The sequence below is a fragment of the Trichophyton verrucosum genome (genome assembly GCF_000151505.1).
Source record: "Trichophyton verrucosum HKI 0517 chromosome Unknown contig00410_1.f1.exp, whole genome shotgun sequence".
Taxonomy (NCBI): domain Eukaryota; kingdom Fungi; phylum Ascomycota; class Eurotiomycetes; order Onygenales; family Arthrodermataceae; genus Trichophyton; species Trichophyton verrucosum.
The window spans coordinates 1-16,404 of record NW_003315357.1 but is presented as its reverse complement, the minus strand read 5'-3'; the positions used below and the strand labels follow the sequence as shown (position 1 = coordinate 16,404).

The 16,404-nt window shown below is 47.5% G+C and overlaps 6 protein-coding genes across 6 annotated transcripts; 3 read left to right on the top strand and 3 right to left on the bottom strand.

Moving 5' to 3' along the window:
• Window positions 1-245: 245 nt before the first annotated feature.
• Window positions 246-488, bottom strand: TRV_05359 (uncharacterized protein; the record flags this gene model as incomplete). Its single annotated transcript, XM_003020504.1, has 1 exon — window positions 246-488. A coding segment is annotated over one exon (243 nt), but the record flags the coding sequence as incomplete, so codon positions are not given.
• A 52-nt stretch (window positions 489-540) lies between these two features.
• On the top strand, window positions 541-4,713 carry TRV_05358 (uncharacterized protein; the record flags this gene model as incomplete). The annotated part of the gene is made up of 1 exon (XM_003020503.1): window positions 541-4,713. One exon carries the CDS (start codon window positions 541-543, stop codon window positions 4,711-4,713), a length of 4,173 nt encoding a protein of 1,390 aa, XP_003020549.1.
• An 802-nt stretch (window positions 4,714-5,515) lies between these two features.
• TRV_05357 (malate dehydrogenase) lies at window positions 5,516-6,217 on the bottom strand (the record flags this gene model as incomplete). Its single annotated transcript, XM_003020502.1, has 1 exon — window positions 5,516-6,217. The coding sequence occupies one exon, from the start codon at window positions 6,215-6,217 to the stop codon at window positions 5,516-5,518; it is 702 nt and encodes a 233-aa protein (XP_003020548.1).
• A 1,327-nt stretch (window positions 6,218-7,544) lies between these two features.
• Window positions 7,545-11,278, top strand: TRV_05356 (uncharacterized protein; the record flags this gene model as incomplete). The annotated part of the gene is made up of 2 exons (XM_003020501.1): window positions 7,545-7,554; window positions 7,620-11,278. 2 exons carry the CDS (start codon window positions 7,545-7,547, stop codon window positions 11,276-11,278), a joined length of 3,669 nt encoding a protein of 1,222 aa, XP_003020547.1.
• A 305-nt stretch (window positions 11,279-11,583) lies between these two features.
• On the bottom strand, window positions 11,584-13,891 carry TRV_05355 (uncharacterized protein; the record flags this gene model as incomplete). The annotated part of the gene is made up of 4 exons (XM_003020500.1): window positions 11,584-13,053; window positions 13,124-13,421; window positions 13,481-13,752; window positions 13,814-13,891. 4 exons carry the CDS (start codon window positions 13,889-13,891, stop codon window positions 11,584-11,586), a joined length of 2,118 nt encoding a protein of 705 aa, XP_003020546.1.
• Window positions 13,892-14,413: 522 nt separating this feature from the next.
• Window positions 14,414-15,562, top strand: SPO20 (Meiosis-specific subunit of the t-SNARE complex; the record flags this gene model as incomplete). Its single annotated transcript, XM_003020499.1, has 1 exon — window positions 14,414-15,562. A coding segment is annotated over one exon (1,149 nt), but the record flags the coding sequence as incomplete, so codon positions are not given.
• Between the last annotated feature and the right edge of the window lie 842 nt (window positions 15,563-16,404).

Genomic DNA, 16,404 nt, shown 5'->3' with positions numbered 1-16,404 from the left:
ACGCCTTCATGGTGGCGACCGCTATGCACCATATCTTTTCATCCCGTGTCCCCACTGACTCAAGTGACAGACGCCAACCTTTGACCGTCACTAATGTGGCATACGATATGATTATAAGTCGTTCTGAACCGGCTATTGTTTCGGAAGGTCTCAAGGCCTGCAGTCCATGGTATCGGGGGCACTCACATCATGGTATCACGAGTAGCTGTACAGACAGTCACTCATGCTCCGGCTCACACACGTACTAGAGGATCAACAACTGAAATCATGATGTCTTCTTCAAGGATACCCATACCACCAACCGGGGCTTCGTCAGGGCAAGGAAAACCCAAGCAGAGCACAATTCCCCGAGGTAGGCGGGACTCGTCTGCTTCGGAGTCGGAAGAGTATAGTAGGCTGAGGATGGTGAGGTCGAATTCCTCAAAGAAGTCGTCCAGGGAAGCCAATGCCTCTACTGGGACGCCGAAACAGCCATCATACTCCTTCATGCCAACATCTCGGTACTATGCTGCACCCCCAAGCAATGCGCCTTCACCGAATATGCCATCTGATACACAGCAACAAACAACATCATCTATGCCTTCCTGGAAATTTGGTCGACCTTCTTTACCCGAATCACGACCACGAAATGTTCTCCGAAGAAAGGCACCCTCAATAGAACAATATGCAGAGAAGAACAGGGCAAGATTACAAGCTCCGAAGTCTGAGAAAATAGACATAGAGATACCCCAAATTGAAGCTCCAGATAAGCTTGAGCCAGATCTTAAAGAATCGGTGCCCACAAGGCCAGCACCAGTCGACAATGTCCCTACTCGACCACAGTATTCTACTCCAACCCCATCCTCTCAGACACCCACAACTGAGGCCAGACCCTCAACATCAGGATCGCAGTCTCGCATTCCGAGGGAGTTCATTGGTCTGTCAACATCGATAAATACTTCCAACCTACCCCCCCCAACCCCTAACTTTACCGGGGGAAGCAGCCCTTCGACCAGATACACCGACTCCCCTGGTATGTGGAGTAGAGGATCAACCCCAACGTCACTTTCGTCCTACTCTCCTGGAATAGTACATCCGATCCATAGCTCTCGCCTAAAGCAGCCAAGCCCAACTATCTTCAGGAACCAAAGGTCTCGCCCAAACCTGGCAGTTTTATCGTCATTTGATGAAACCAAGAGAACGGGTGCTCCTACGACTCGGCTTCCTCGACGATCTCAAACTGAGCCTATCCCTCAACTGCCAGGTTCTAGTGCCGGGGTGAGAGAAACCGGACATCAAGCTCCTAGTCACGCTGAGTGGCAATCAACAAGTACCCTACCAAGCGACATAAAACCCACCTCGGAGAATAGAAAGGAAAGCGTGTGTACTCCAAAGCTCGAAGAACCGTCACTTACAGACTCGGGAGCAGTTACCCGGCTCTCTCCAAGTCGGCCTAGCCGCAAGGGAACAGAGCCGCTGAAACTGGAATCGTCGCCCGTTATCTGGAGTAACCTTACCTCTTCGAGACTTCCCACTCACAAACGGAGAGGTTCAGCAAGCTCCAATACTCGCTCTAAATCACCCGCTATCTCTTCATCGATTGTGAATGCATCCACAGACTCACTTCAGTCAAGGAGTTCAAATAAGATTACTGCATTGTCTCCACCAGTGGGCCAGATTGATTCCAGTGCCCGCCCGCAGCTAAGATCTATAACTCCCAAGGCAAATCTTTTCAGGAAAACATCGCTCTCAGGGAAAGAAACGAACGTGTCTAATGATACGAAGGAGCTCAAGGAGCCAAAGCAGCAGCAACCTACCACCAATGTTCCGAGAAGACTTGGCTTTTTCCCGAAAAAGTCAAAGACGGTTCCCGAAGTCACTCAATCCGGACTAAGTGAAGGTCGATCACGCAGATGTCCTCCCGCAGGAACCGGACACGAGGGTTATGGCAAATACGCTCAACGAGGAAGAAGAACCAGCATCGGAAGCACCACCTCCAGAGCAAGATCAACAAGCACCAGCAGGTCAATTGGGAACAATAGTGTCAGTAGCAGCCATATGGGACACGAAATTGATGACTTCCTTCTCGACCGTTTAGAGCCAGTTATCATCAACGGCGGCGGACTGGATGGCTCGACATTGACTCGTACACAAAGCGCACAGAGCGAGAGCTACCAGAGTGTAATTTCCACTACTGAATCTCAAGCTCTTCCGCCTACACTGGTTCATAGCCCGGAACCAATAACATCCTCTCCGCAATCTACCCTCCTGGATCCTGGGAAACATTTATCTCCAGAAGTGAAGCGTCGCCGTTCTTTCCGCAACTCGAAGCTATTTGGAGGCCAGAAATCGACCAGTAACTATCTGTCGGTATCTCAACTTCGACCATCGGCTTCCAGACGGCCATCTGATGCTAGCATCGATAGCCGTTCTGACATAACTTATCGTGGAACCCCTAGTTCATCCTCGCCGCCTGATTCTAAGCCAAATAACGAACCGAAGAAGAAGAAATCTGAAAAGTCAGGACGATGGAATTTCTTCCAGCGCAGCAATCCGAATCTTCGGGAGAAAAAGGCAAAGGATGATTCGGGGCCAACTCCAGAGATGCCCGCAGCTGTAACTCAGGTCTCAACTTCTAGAGCAGTTGCCCATTATGCTATTCTTGATAATGAACAGCTTGATTCCGATTCTTTGGAGGATATACTGGCGCGGGTGGAGGAGTCTCCGCCCACCGAGGAAGAAATCGAAACGACAACTGGACTCGGACTTAGAACCAAACACGGTCAGTCAATCTTGTTACCAGAGCCACCAGCAGGGTTGCTTAACAGTGCCTCTGAAAGACGCCCATCTTCACCCAAGGTGTTTTTCAACAAAGACGTGTTACCTACAGTTTCACCACCCAAGAATGACCGACCCAGCCGCTTGGCTTCCGTTGGTAGGATACCTCCTGTCATTCCAAGTTCTAGGAATCAACATAAACCATCTCTTCAGTCGTTTTCACGCCCATTTAGTATCGGAGAAGGGCCTTCCCTAACGGTAACGGCGGCAGCTGTGGCATCAAATCATCCACCTTTGGTTGAAGCCATACCCAATCGATTTGCTTTGTGTCCCCCGTCTCGAGAAGAATTTCTTTCGTTCAGTCCAAGGAAGGGCTCCGAGGTTTCCGTATCCTCTGGGAGTGTAGACGGCGGAAGTTTGGCAGCTTTCACTGCCGTTCTGCCGTCCCCGGGCTCAAAATTGACAGACGATGAAATATGGCAAGAATATGATGATTTTCTTGACAAAGTCACGTCGCCGCAAACTCCCGAGGAGGGCCTCTTGAATACACCCCGATCTTTCAATCTGGCTACTAGAGCCTCCAAGGCTTTACAGGAGGGTTTAAGTGGAACGAATGATACTTCTCCACCGGTTTCACCTCTGCAATGCCCAGATATTATCACACCTCAACTATCCGACCACAACTCCATTCATCTAAGCCGTTCTATGATTCTCTCCGCTCTACATTCATCCATCACACCCTCGGAGCCAATCTCGCTAGGGGATCTCATTTCAACTTATGCTGGAAGCAAAAATTCCTCTGCAGACTTCACTCATACCAACAACCCCTACGCTTCTCTAGGTGAGGAGCTACAGAATGACGCCCACGCAGCCAAACCTACTCCAAAAGAAAATAAGTCTTCTTCAACGGGAAAAGATCAGGCCCATATAGATCCTATGGCACAGGCAAATGTCCGTTCAGGCTCGTTAATGACCAGCAGGTGGCTTTCATTCGGTCGTGTTCTATTTAGCCCTGCCAAAAACCACATGCAACCTCAAGACCAAGCCCGCATCCTGGTTATTGACGGGCTAGGCAATGATGACTGGTCATTTTACTGTGCGTTGACTTATCCGTCTGCGGTGGTATACAATCTCACTTCAAACGTGCCTCCTCAGTCTACATCAAACAATCCAGCGGCATGGGATCCACCATCAAATCATCGTACCATCCATCGGTCTGGTATCAAAACTCCGTTCCCATTTCCTAAGGGCTTTTTCACTGTTGCCGTCATGCGCTTCCCGGCTGCTTGTTCCGAAGCTGCATATGACACTATAGTCTCTGAATGCTATCGTGTCTTACGCCCCGGAGGATATCTAGAGCTCAGTGTCATGGACTTAGACATGGTTAACATGGGAAGCCGCACTCGAAAGGCGGTTCGAATGTTGAAAGAACGAATATACACGACCGATCCTAATATTTGCCTAAAGCCAGCTAGCGACAACATCCAGAGGCTGCTTGGCAAGCGTGGGTTTGCGAATTTAAATCGATGCATGGTTGTTGTCCCTGTTGCCGGTACAATCGTGCAATCATCAGACACATCGAGCTCGAATCAATCGGTTGCAAACTTGCCCCAACAGCATAGCAGCTCTAATCTCCCGCAACGGTCAGATAGCTTATCCAATAGAAAGCACAAACATGCTCCTTCGGACGACGTGAATATGTCCCTCGGCGATCTCCTATCTGACCCTTCGCCCTCACCTTCAAACGATGAGTCGATTGCTAAGATGGTCGCAAAAGTCGCGCGATGGTGGCACACACGGTGCTACGAACTAGCTGTTTTCAGTGATCAGAATAAGGACATCTGGACCGATAGGATGCTTCTTCGAGAGTGTAGACGACGAGGCACTGGGTTCAGGCTCCTAATTGCCTATGCCCAGAAGCCCAGCGAAGTCACCAGGAGGACTGCGAGCGTCTAATCCCTTTATATATCCCTCATGCGCACATTTCTGTTTTATCTCATCAGCGATACCCGGGGACCTTCATGCTCTCCAACTCCCCAAGTCCATTTCTGAGTGATTTGTTTATTTCTCAACGAATCTAACGACATTTATGACCCATATACCATAGCGGTATTTATGCTTCACATTTTTTTAATCATTTTTTTTATATCATATACCTGCATATCTCATGAACACCAGTGCATAATGATAAACTTAACGGGCAACCGTCATATACCGTTTATTTTGTTCATTTAGCAGTCCCACGGCCTTTCTATGATATTTGTTTGCCATTTCATGTCCACGCGATATTAGCGCTTTATTTCTTTTTTCCTTTCCTTTTTTTATATACCTTGGGGTTTTGTGTCACATACATCTCCTATCCTTTGCAAGTTATTTGCGGCTGGCCGAAATTAGTATGTACTTAATAATACCGATGCCCTGCAAGAGGGACAACATCCATTTATTTCTATACGTATGTTAGCTTAGTGCATTTCAATAAACTTATCTATCATTAGCACATCAGTGGTCTTCCAAAGGCCTGGCTAGGAGATCATTTAGCTACGTAAAATTGGAAGTCATGTAAGATAAGGTGGATACTGTAGCTAGCCTGGATAGGGGATAATAAAGAACACCCCAAGCAGTGTAACAAAAATCAACAACTTAAACATTCTGTAATCAGCATGACCCTTAGCCGTATACCCAGTATTGTGCGGTGTAGCCAATCTGGAATTCAGAAGGCTGTCCTTGACATGTTACAGGGCTTACTCCCTCATGTGTTTTAACTCGAAAAATTGCCTCCATGATTCATATTAATATCAGCCACAAACTCAAGTTTTAGTGTGGAGTAATAGACACCAACTTTATGTATAGGGGGAAGAGAAAGCCATACCTCTATACCAGATCCCTCCACCTTGTTTAGTCTTAGCCAGGGAACATCGAGACCACTGGGAGCGGGAACGCTTGCTACCACAGATACGTAGGCTCTGTCCGAGCCGCCACGAGTTGTCAAGTCAAAAAATGGCCTCCCTCCGTTAAAGTAATGCTGGCCGAGCTTAGGCATCTTTAAAAAGCTTTCCAGCACCCAAGCTGCCGATGATACTGAAGTATGCAACGTGATATAATTGAGAATGCTCATAGCTCGAGCACTTATATTGTTTAGACAAGAGCCATCGTAAAGGGTCGCCACAGCACCGATAGGGATAGGCTTGGTGACACCGCCAGCACAGGTGTAGTTTTGGGTGCCAACGCCGAATGTGATATATTTAAGTCGAAGGTTTGCTTCAGGGTCCGGTAATTCTGGAGCGTGGCCTCTCTTTGGAAGTTGTCTGGTTGAGATGTCGCAGTGTGATAGTGGCCCTAACGACTCAAGTTCTTTAAACGCAGGTGGTAAGTTAGTCGGCTGCGGTTTGCGACGTATAGCTGCACCTTGGGTAATAGGTGCAGCTGCTAGGAGAGGAACAAGGAGATGTAGGATATGCATATTCATAAGATATTTTCGTTGCAATTGGTGTCAACCAGTACTGTAGAACAATGGACGGGTAGGCAGGCGGTAAAATGAGAAATATGGATATAGAGTGGGAGAGGCAGGACTTTAAATAAAAAGGTATATATACTCAAAGAGATTTTGGGTGGATACAATTGCCCGCAAATGAACAGTAACACATTGTGTTGAGTCGAATCTCCTGACGGCAACAGCCTGGCTCCATTTCTAGTCGCTAAACATTAAACTTCCCGAGGGCCAGAGTCTGAAGGAATGCAATAATCGCCAGCTGTGTGCGTAGGTGGGGCCATTCAAGCATATCGGTTTGAGAACTTCTGCCCCGATGGGAAGTATCCAATTTCAGAAAGCTGTCAAGGGATCTGGAGACCAGAGGATACCAAGAACATCCATACATAGTATATGAGGAGCGCTTGCAGGCGGAGATAATCCCCTTTTAGTCGGGAAATGCACGGTTGCATCGTGCGTATTTTTGGGGGCGAGAACTGGATATATTAAGTTCCAGGCCTAGGTAGAAGGATTTAGGCTCCTTTTCCTTTAAAGGCAAGAATATATGATATCCATGAGCAGGGTATTAGTCCAAAAAATTTTACCTTGAGTCCCATAAGAAGAACAAAGGCGTCCGTCTAGAAATGCACGGGAACGTAAATATAGTAATGCGGATAAAAACTCATGAGCCGGTATTATAATCGTACAACCCCCAAAGAGACGTCTTCCAGGTATCTCATATATAAGAAATGCCTAAGTCAAGCGAAAGCCCGCTTGTTATAGGATTAAGCAGCCTTGTCCCATGGTCTACCCCAAGGTCTGTCTATCCTGTGGATATAAGGCCCAACCTCAATTGGATATTTAGCGGGATGGCGGGGGCCTTTAACCGGTATTACGGCATGGCATCTCAAAACGTGAATTTATATGCCGTAAAACCTGCAAGCAACTCATTAAACGTGGTTAGTTTGATGTTTGGGGGCCAAAAAGAACGAGAAGCTCGTTAGATTCGATGTTCGTTTTTATATTTCCCCTTTAGGCCAAGCGGGAGACTCAGTCACGTGGGGTAGTAACTTTGTTATGTAATCCATCTAGTTATGATTAATCAGCAGCAGTGACACCCAAAAAGATTTCTCAGTTTGTTGGAGGCAGATTTGGGACGACCAGCTTTGAAGAACGTTGCGATACCAGCAATAACCCCAACAGGCTGCTTTTCACAGTGCCGTGAGACCGGTTCGACAGGCTCATATCATCTATGGTCACCTATAACCCCATTTTTTCGCCCTCACTCCCTTGGATCTGAGAAATAGTGCTCATCGCCACGATGGCCGACGGTAAGTCCTCGAGCAGTCATGCACCCAAATTGTCGCGTACGTCGCCTAACATGGTTTGATTTTAGCAGAGATCGAGTCCATCAAACGTCTCCAGGCGGAGCGGAATGGCAAAAAAGGTTCAAAAACCTTTGACATGTCAAACCAGCGCACTGACGTATCGACCAAGGCATCTCTCACCGAAAGCTTCGATACTACCTTATACGATCGTGCGGACGCCGATAAATATGCAGGGTATAATACGTCTATTGCTGTAGATGGTGAAGATGAGGACATGGCTGATGATGATGGCCAAAATGGTCATCGGCTGGTGGGGCAATATACTGCGACCTCTGACCAGATGAAGGAGTTTGCTACTGGGAAGGGGGTCGAGGAAGAAGATATACTCCTGGCACGCGAGAAAACATCCAGGATTTCAGAGAGGGAAACTGATTACCAGAAGCGACGCTTTGATCGAGCCCTTTCACCCACACGAGCAGATCCTTTTGCAGCAGATGGCCAGGGAAATGGAGAGACGGAGGGCGCAAGCTATCGAGATATCATGGCACTTCGGGAACTCGAGAAAGAAGAAGAACGCGTTAAGAAGTTAATTAAAGATAAGCAGGCCAGTGAAGGTGCTAATGGATCAGTCGAGCATGAAGCTACCCTGAAGCTGGAGGAAGCAGGCGGCGATAAGGATAATGACGAGTCCGCCGCGGCCCCAACAAGGAAGAGGAAGAAGAGATGGGATGTATCTTCGGAAGAAACTGCCAAGCCCAATGAGCCTGAATCCTCTGAAGTAAAGCCCAAGCGGTCGAGGTGGGATCAGACTCCTGCACCTGGAGGCCAGCCGGAGGCACCCAAGCGTAGATCCAGGTGGGATCAAGCGCCAACTCTCACAGCAGCAACACCAGTCGGGAATCAGGGCCTTGCAACTCCTGTACCTCAGGCTTCTGGGCCTGTTACTGTTCCTACCTTTGGATCTGATATATCTGCTCGCAATGCGCCACTATCCGATGAGGAACTAGATATGATGCTCCCCTCAGAGGGATATAAAATTTTGGAACCACCGCCTGGATACGCCCCGATTCGAACCCCCGCCCGTAAACTAATGGCTACACCTGCTCCCATGCAAAGCGCCAGCGGCATAGGAGGATTCATGATGCAAGAGCCTGAAAGTGCGCGCTCGATGGGAAAGCAACTTCCAACCGAGATCCCAGGTGTTGGTGACTTGCAGTTTTTTAAGGCTGAGGATATGACATACTTCGGAAAGCTTGTGGATGGCGCAGATGAGAATTCCATGTCCGTTGAGGAGCTAAAAGAAAGAAAAATAATGAGGCTATTACTAAAAGTCAAGAACGGAACACCTCCAATGCGAAAGACGGCGTTGCGTCAGCTCACTGATAATGCAAGGCAGTTTGGAGCTGGACCACTTTTTAACCAAATTCTGCCACTACTCATGGAGAAATCCCTCGAGGACCAGGAGCGGCATTTACTTGTGAAGGTCATTGATCGCATCCTTTACAAACTAGATGACCTTGTTCGACCTTACGTACATAAAATTTTGGTCGTCATCGAACCCCTGCTCATTGACCAGGATTACTATGCTCGAGTGGAAGGCCGTGAAATTATCTCTAACCTAAGCAAAGCAGCTGGTCTTGCACATATGATTAGTACCATGCGTCCGGATATTGACCACGTTGATGAATATGTACGAAATACCACCGCCAGAGCTTTTGCCGTTGTCGCTTCTGCCCTTGGTATACCCGCGCTTCTTCCATTCCTCAGAGCTGTTTGCCGAAGCAAGAAATCCTGGCAGGCCAGGCACACTGGTGTTAAGATTGTGCAGCAAATTCCCATCCTTATGGGGTGTGCTATCTTACCTCATCTCCAAGGCCTGGTCGACTGCATTGGTGACAACCTCAGTGATGAACAAGCTAAGGTACGGACAGTAACTAGCTTAGCTATAGCCGCCCTTGCCGAAGCTGCCAATCCATATGGTATCGAAAGTTTCCAGGACATCCTTGGCCCACTCTGGATGGGGGCAAGGAAACAGCGAGGCAAAGGTCTGGCTGGGTTCCTTAAGGCTGTGGGCTATATTATCCCTCTGATGGATGAGGAGGGTGCAAATTACTTCACCAGCCAAATTATGGAAATTGTTCTCCGAGAGTTTTCGTCGCCAGATGAAGAGATGAAAAAGGTGGTCTTGAAAGTTGTTTCGCAATGTGCAGGCACAGATGGCGTTACAGCGGTTTACCTTAAAGAACACGTACTCCAAGACTTCTTCAAAAGTTTCTGGGTTCGACGCATGGCTCTAGATAAGAGAAACTACCGACAGGTGGTAGAGACAACAGTGGACCTAGGCCAGAAAGTTGGCGCCGGTGAAATTCTTGAAAGGATTGTCAATAATCTCAAGGATGAGAGTGAGGCATACCGTAAGATGACGATCGAAACGGTAGAGAAAGTTATTGCCTCCCTTGGTGCCGCAGACGTTGGAGAGAGGCTCGAAGAAAGATTGATAGATGGAGTTTTGTTCGCATTTCAAGAACAGAGCGTCGAGGATATAGTGATCCTTAACGGGTTTGGAACTGTTGTCAACGCTCTTGGTTCTCGTTGCAAGCCATATTTGCCTCAGATTGTGAGTACAATTCTGTGGCGACTAAATAACAAGTCTGCCACTGTACGACAGCAGGCAGCAGACCTCATCTCACGGATCGCAATGGTTATGAAACAGTGTGGTGAAGACGCTCTAATGGGAAAGCTGGGAACTTTCCTTTACGAATATCTCGGCGAGGAATATCCGGAGGTTCTTGGTTCTATACTAGGCGCATTACGTTCTATCGTCACGGTTGTTGGTATCAACCAAATGCAACCACCCATTCGGGACTTACTTCCTCGTCTCACCCCAATTCTACGAAATCGTCATGAGAAAGTGCAGGAAAACACCATAGATCTCGTTGGTCGTATTGCTGATCGTGGACCAGAATCCGTTAATGCGCGAGAATGGATGCGAATTTGCTTCGAGCTGCTTGACATGTTGAAAGCTCACAAAAAGGGCATTCGACGAGCAGCTAACAATACCTTCGGTTTCATTGCTAAGGCTATTGGGCCGCAAGACGTCCTTGCCACTCTTCTTAACAACTTGCGTGTCCAGGAACGTCAGTCTCGTGTCTGTACCGCAGTTGCAATTGGTATAGTCGCTGAGACATGTGCCCCATTTACGGTTCTTCCGGCTCTTATGAATGAATATCGCGTCCCCGAGTTAAATGTGCAAAACGGCGTGCTCAAAGCCATGTCTTTCCTCTTTGAGTATATCGGTGAGATGGCTAAAGACTATGTTTACGCTGTCACTCCGCTTCTGGAAGACGCTTTGATTGATCGAGACCAGGTCCACCGTCAAACTGCGGCAAGCGTAGTAAAGCATATTGCTTTGGGCGTGGTTGGACTTGGATGCGAAGACGCAATGGTCCATCTGCTTAACCTTCTGTACCCTAACCTATTCGAAACCAGTCCCCACGTTATTGACAGAATCATCGAAGCTATTGAGGCTATTCGGATGGCTGTCGGAACAGGTATCGTCATGAATTATGTTTGGGCCGGCCTGTTCCATCCAGCACGAAAAGTACGGACTCCTTACTGGAGACTGTACAACGATGCATATGTTCAAGGCGCAGACTCGATGATTCCTTACTATCCTACAATTGAAGAGGATGGGCTAGGAAGGTGTGAATTAGGCATTATCTTGTAATTGTGGGTTAATCAAGGAGTTTGGATCTTGCTTTTATGGCGCAGGTTTCAGTTTATATATGTATCAGTGCATCCTGTGAATTTTCCACATTCTATTTGAGCGCAGCCTTTCTCTTGCCCATGTATTTATAAAATAATTACTATTGCAACCAATATATCAATGCTACCTTTCATCTAAGTCTTCAACTCTAGATTCATCACAACCAGTAACGCTAGTAGAGACTTGCAACTCTGTAACGTGTCACTCATTAGAAACTATCGCTTGAATGTTGTGTTCAAACGCGTTGAAACCTCTTGACCTAATTATCACACACTCTTTGCAAAATCCCCTTGCTCCATTCCTGCCTTGATCATCCTATCTCCGTTCAAAATCGCCGTAGTACAGATAATTATATTTCGACGCCCAGCTTCATGTTGGGCAATAAATCTCAATGCAGCAATTTCGGTGAATGTTATACCACCTAAGAAGAAAACGAAAACTGTCTTCGCTCCTCCAGATCCTGTTAAGGTCTGGCGCGCTCGGGCAGCCTTTTCATCTCCCTTCGGGACTATATTGAAACTTGATCCCCGGGCACTTTTAACAACGTCTTCAAATCCTAGCCAGCCCGGAGTTGTTGATGCTGCACCAGCGGCTGCAGCTGCAGCTTGAGGTGAAGGATTCCCTTTAACAAGTGCCTGGACATATGCCTTCTGTAATACACACTGAACGAGTCGAACGCTCAAGGGAGCATAGCCGCTGTAAACGTACGAAATGTCATTCGGATTTTGCTCATCAACTTCATCCACGATCAGGCGGAGTGACTTGCGAAGAGAGTTGTAATTGGTTTTTGCACCGGCTGCACTATTTGAACCACCCGGCAGTAAAATACCGGTCGAAGGAACCTTAGGCTGTAAAAGTCCCATCTTTTCTAGGTTGTTTAATGTCAGAAGGTGTTGGTAGCCATATCCTTGGAGGACTTGTTTCTTGGAATTATCCAGGTCCCGGGGCCGGAGGCCGCCATTGATACAGGAATCAATGCACAGCAACCTCAAGATGGTGGTGATCGGAACATTACGAGAGATAAGCTCTTCAATCGTATCGTACTGGGAAGTGGAATCTGCACCAGCAGCGATGTTCTGCTGCACTCCTAAGGTCCGGCGGAATATATCCGACCGAGTGTGACGCATAATATCTTCGGCAAGGTTAGTGTGAATCTTCAAGCTACTGTGCTCTGCTTGGTATGCTGGTAATTTGTTGACAAATTCACGTAGCTCTGAGGTTGATTTCGCTCCATGTCGGCTGTCATAATCACTCTCGAGTCTCCTTGCAACCTTGTTTAATATGCCACCGACGATTGCAAAATTAGCATCACGGAGCTGTGAGAAGAGCTGATCGGAGGAATCGACTTGAACTTTCCTCTTCAAGCTTTGCTTAGATGTGTTTGAAGAATTAGATGAGGCTTGAGGGGCCGCATATCCAATAATTGAGGTATCAACTTCGGTGTGGTTATGGTTAATCCCAAAAAGTTCGTCCACAAGTCCCTCATAAGTCAGCTGTGTCATGAGAACTGTGGCAAAGTCTACATCTCTGTCAATTATGATGAGGTTCTCAATCGTGTTGCTCGCCATTAGCTTGCCACCTGATCCACCCAGGCTGCCTTCGGCATCTAATTCTCTCCTCATTCGGAGCAATTGGTCGACGACCTTTCGAGCATTGTCTCCTTTTCCGACAATTCGAGGGAAATATCCATGTCGTAATTGAATTTGCATCAAAGCTTTGGCTGATAGATGAATTGGCTGGGGATTATGATCCTTATTGAATTGTAAGTGGAAGATCTCATTAAAAGAGCTAATGTGTGGCACATACCAGGTATAAGTCACTGAATGCATCAGGAAGTTCAAGGGAGAGGACATCGTTTTCAAGCGGGAGAAAATACAGAGGAAACTCTGCAATACTGACATCCCCTATGATGCCTTCTTCTTCTAGAATTTGATTAGACACTAAAGTGCGTCTTGGTACCCAGAAGACGGAGAACTCATGTTCAATGTTTGACTCGTTTTTCTGCAGCCTTTTTATTTGATCTACGCAGATAAATGGACATGTTAGTTGAAAGGCGCGGCATTCAATTGGGAATAGATCATAAAAAAAGAATGCAACAATTGCACTGTAAAAATATCAATCTAGGAAGCATAAATAACCATGTAGAGTGAAAATATTTTCTACCTGGCCTCTGTTTTCAACCATGAAAAGAAGATGCAAAATAATATACAAGGCTGGTATGGGGAGTTCAAGTACGTACCAGCAGCAGACTGTACATGATTTGGTTTCTCTGCGTGAACCAGGAAGATAATATTCCGTTGAGAGGAATCGACGTTTCCATTTTCGAGGAGGAATACTCGGTCTACCCCATATTCCTGGAGGACGGAGAACTTCACAAATAGGCCCACCGGCCCGGCTAGGTCTTTGCTAACCACAAGATTCTTCTTCCCGCGAACCTAGCAGTATACTGTTAGGCATTTAAAATATCCTGTGAAACCAGAGAGCTTGTGAACTCACTCCTTCTAAGAGGCTAAGAAGGTCTCTCCTAGCTTTCTCCCTGAGGTATTCTGCCTCAGTCCCGGGATGGGGAGCCATTTTTCAGGACTTGGTTGTTTGAAACGGTGACTTAAACCAGGAATAGGTGCCCCTGGAAAGCGGCAGCTTCATTGCCCCAACATGCGTACGTACTTTGCTTATCTGTCGTGAGGTGGCTTATGGGATTGAATAAACAACGATGCCTTGACGATGTTTGTAGTCGCTAGTTGGCTGCTCTTTTGGGCTTAGTTCAAGGGGAGGGCCCAAACTCCGCCACATATCAGTCACGTGAAGAGCCGCAGGCGTGGACGGACGGCCTAACGCTGGATTAGGTACTTAAGGCAGCCAGGCCGTGACACTTGAGACATGAACGATCTCAGCTTAACGACAGCATTTAGGGGCTTCATCCTGCTCTTTTACGATTCTATATCCCTCCCTGAAAATACTATAAAGCCCCTACTAAGTGATTGAAAATTTCATTACGTCAACGTTCGACTTGCTCATAGTTATACATCGGTGGCTGCCTTCGATCCATACTTACCGCTACACTACCCCCTCCTCTCCCAGCCAGCTTCAGCCGCCATGAAGAAGTTTGGATTCGGCAAACGAAACGATGACAACGGGGATGACAGTAACAGATCAGCTCTCTTTGGCTCACGGTCAAAGAACAAGAGCCCTGCGCCATCAAACAACCCCTATGCCCAACCACCACCTTCCACTGACCCTTACGCTGGATCACGGCCTCAGGGATATGGTGGGATGAGCCAGCCAGGAAATCACCAACCTAACTCAACATACGGCGGACCTCCCTCCAATAGCGGATTTGCACCAGGAAGACAGGGGAACCAAGGGAGCTATGGACAGGATAGATACGGCGGGGCTCCTGCTGCTAACAGTGGTGGTTACGGTGGCTTGGGGAGAGCTGACCCGAACGATCCAGGCATGAAGGATGGTAACAGGGATGCCCTTTTTGGAAATGCAGCTAGTCGATACCAAGAGCGACAGACAAGCAGTGCGCCTCCTCCATATAACGAACAGCAGCCTGCTGGCCCGAGCGGCCCTACGTATGGCAAATACCAAGACCGACAGCTTACGGCGGAGGAAGAGGAAGAGGAAGACATCCAGGCCATAAAGCAGGACATCCGCTTTATGAAACAGCAGGACGTGTCGTCAACCCGAAATGCACTGAGATTGGCCGCAGAAGCTGAAGAAAGTGGAAGGGCAACCCTTGCTCGCCTCGGTGCTCAAGGAGAACGAATCCATAACACGGGGAAGAATCTTGACCTGGCTGCTAACCAGAACCGAATTGCGGAGGAGAAGGCCCGGGAGCTGAAGAAGGTGAACGGAAGTATGTTTGCCATGCATATTTCGAACCCCTTCACTAGCGAGCAACGCCGTCGTGCTCGAGACCAGGCCATCATTGATCGCCACCAGGAGGAGCGACTACAACGTGAGGAGACCCGGCTTGCTGCTTTCCGCACGGAACAGAGAATGGACCAGACTTTCAAGGAGATATCGAAGAAGGGTGAAACTGGGCCGAAGAGGACCAACCTTGCCGAGCGTTCTAAATACCAGTTTGAGCAGGATAGCGAGGATGATGAGATGGAGAATGAAATCGAATCGAACTTGGATGCTCTGCACGGTGCTGCCACTCGATTGAATGCACTTGCTAAGGCTACTGGAAGGGAGATCGACGAGCAAGACCCACACATCAAGCGTATCATTGGAAAGGTACCTATTTTACCGCGCTTACCTTTCTCTTTTGAAGCAATATAAGTTCGGAATTAGCTAACGTTTATCTTTCCCCAGAGCGACTTCGTGGACGACCAAATCCATATGAACAGATTACGGCTGGACCGTATTCGCTAGATAGGTTTAGACGCTCCCACCGTTTACACTACCGATGTTGCATGCCACTTTAGCCGGCCTTTGGCACATGTGCACTATTTGAATAGCAATCTGTGCTTCGAATCACTAGCATCCTCCGCCCTCCATCATTCGCCCACCCTCTTTTCGAAATATATAGTTCGCTTTTAATTAATATCCTTTACACCCTGTCATTTTGTTTATACTTCACTTTATCAATGAAAATGGGTTTGCCATGAAAGTTGAAAGGTGGTCGACAAGTTCAGCATACTAACCACTTAGTTCGATAAAGTGGATAACTCAGTGCAGTAAGGATATTTCAATCATGGTTGACCTTTACAAAGGATAATGTGGTAAACCGGTAATCTAACATAACACAGATATACCGGCAACTGGATGTTGGTATAACGGTATATAGTTCATCGATAAAGAAATACAGGGGCCGAGGCAGAAATCCCGGGCATAACCCGTTCATGTGAGAAGGCATATATATCCCATTCTGCTTATAAAACGGTAGGCCGATAGTACATATCCCTTACGGCGGCCGATACCCGTTAGAAAATGCTTAAGAGGGTAGCCAGAGTTGGAACGGCTGATAAGCCGTACCAGGAGTGGTAAACCCGGCTGTAAGCTGACGCCAACCTGTAGCATTTGGCCAATGTAGTAGTTAGTTAGTCCAAATGTCTAATTTGTAGCTCAAGGAACTA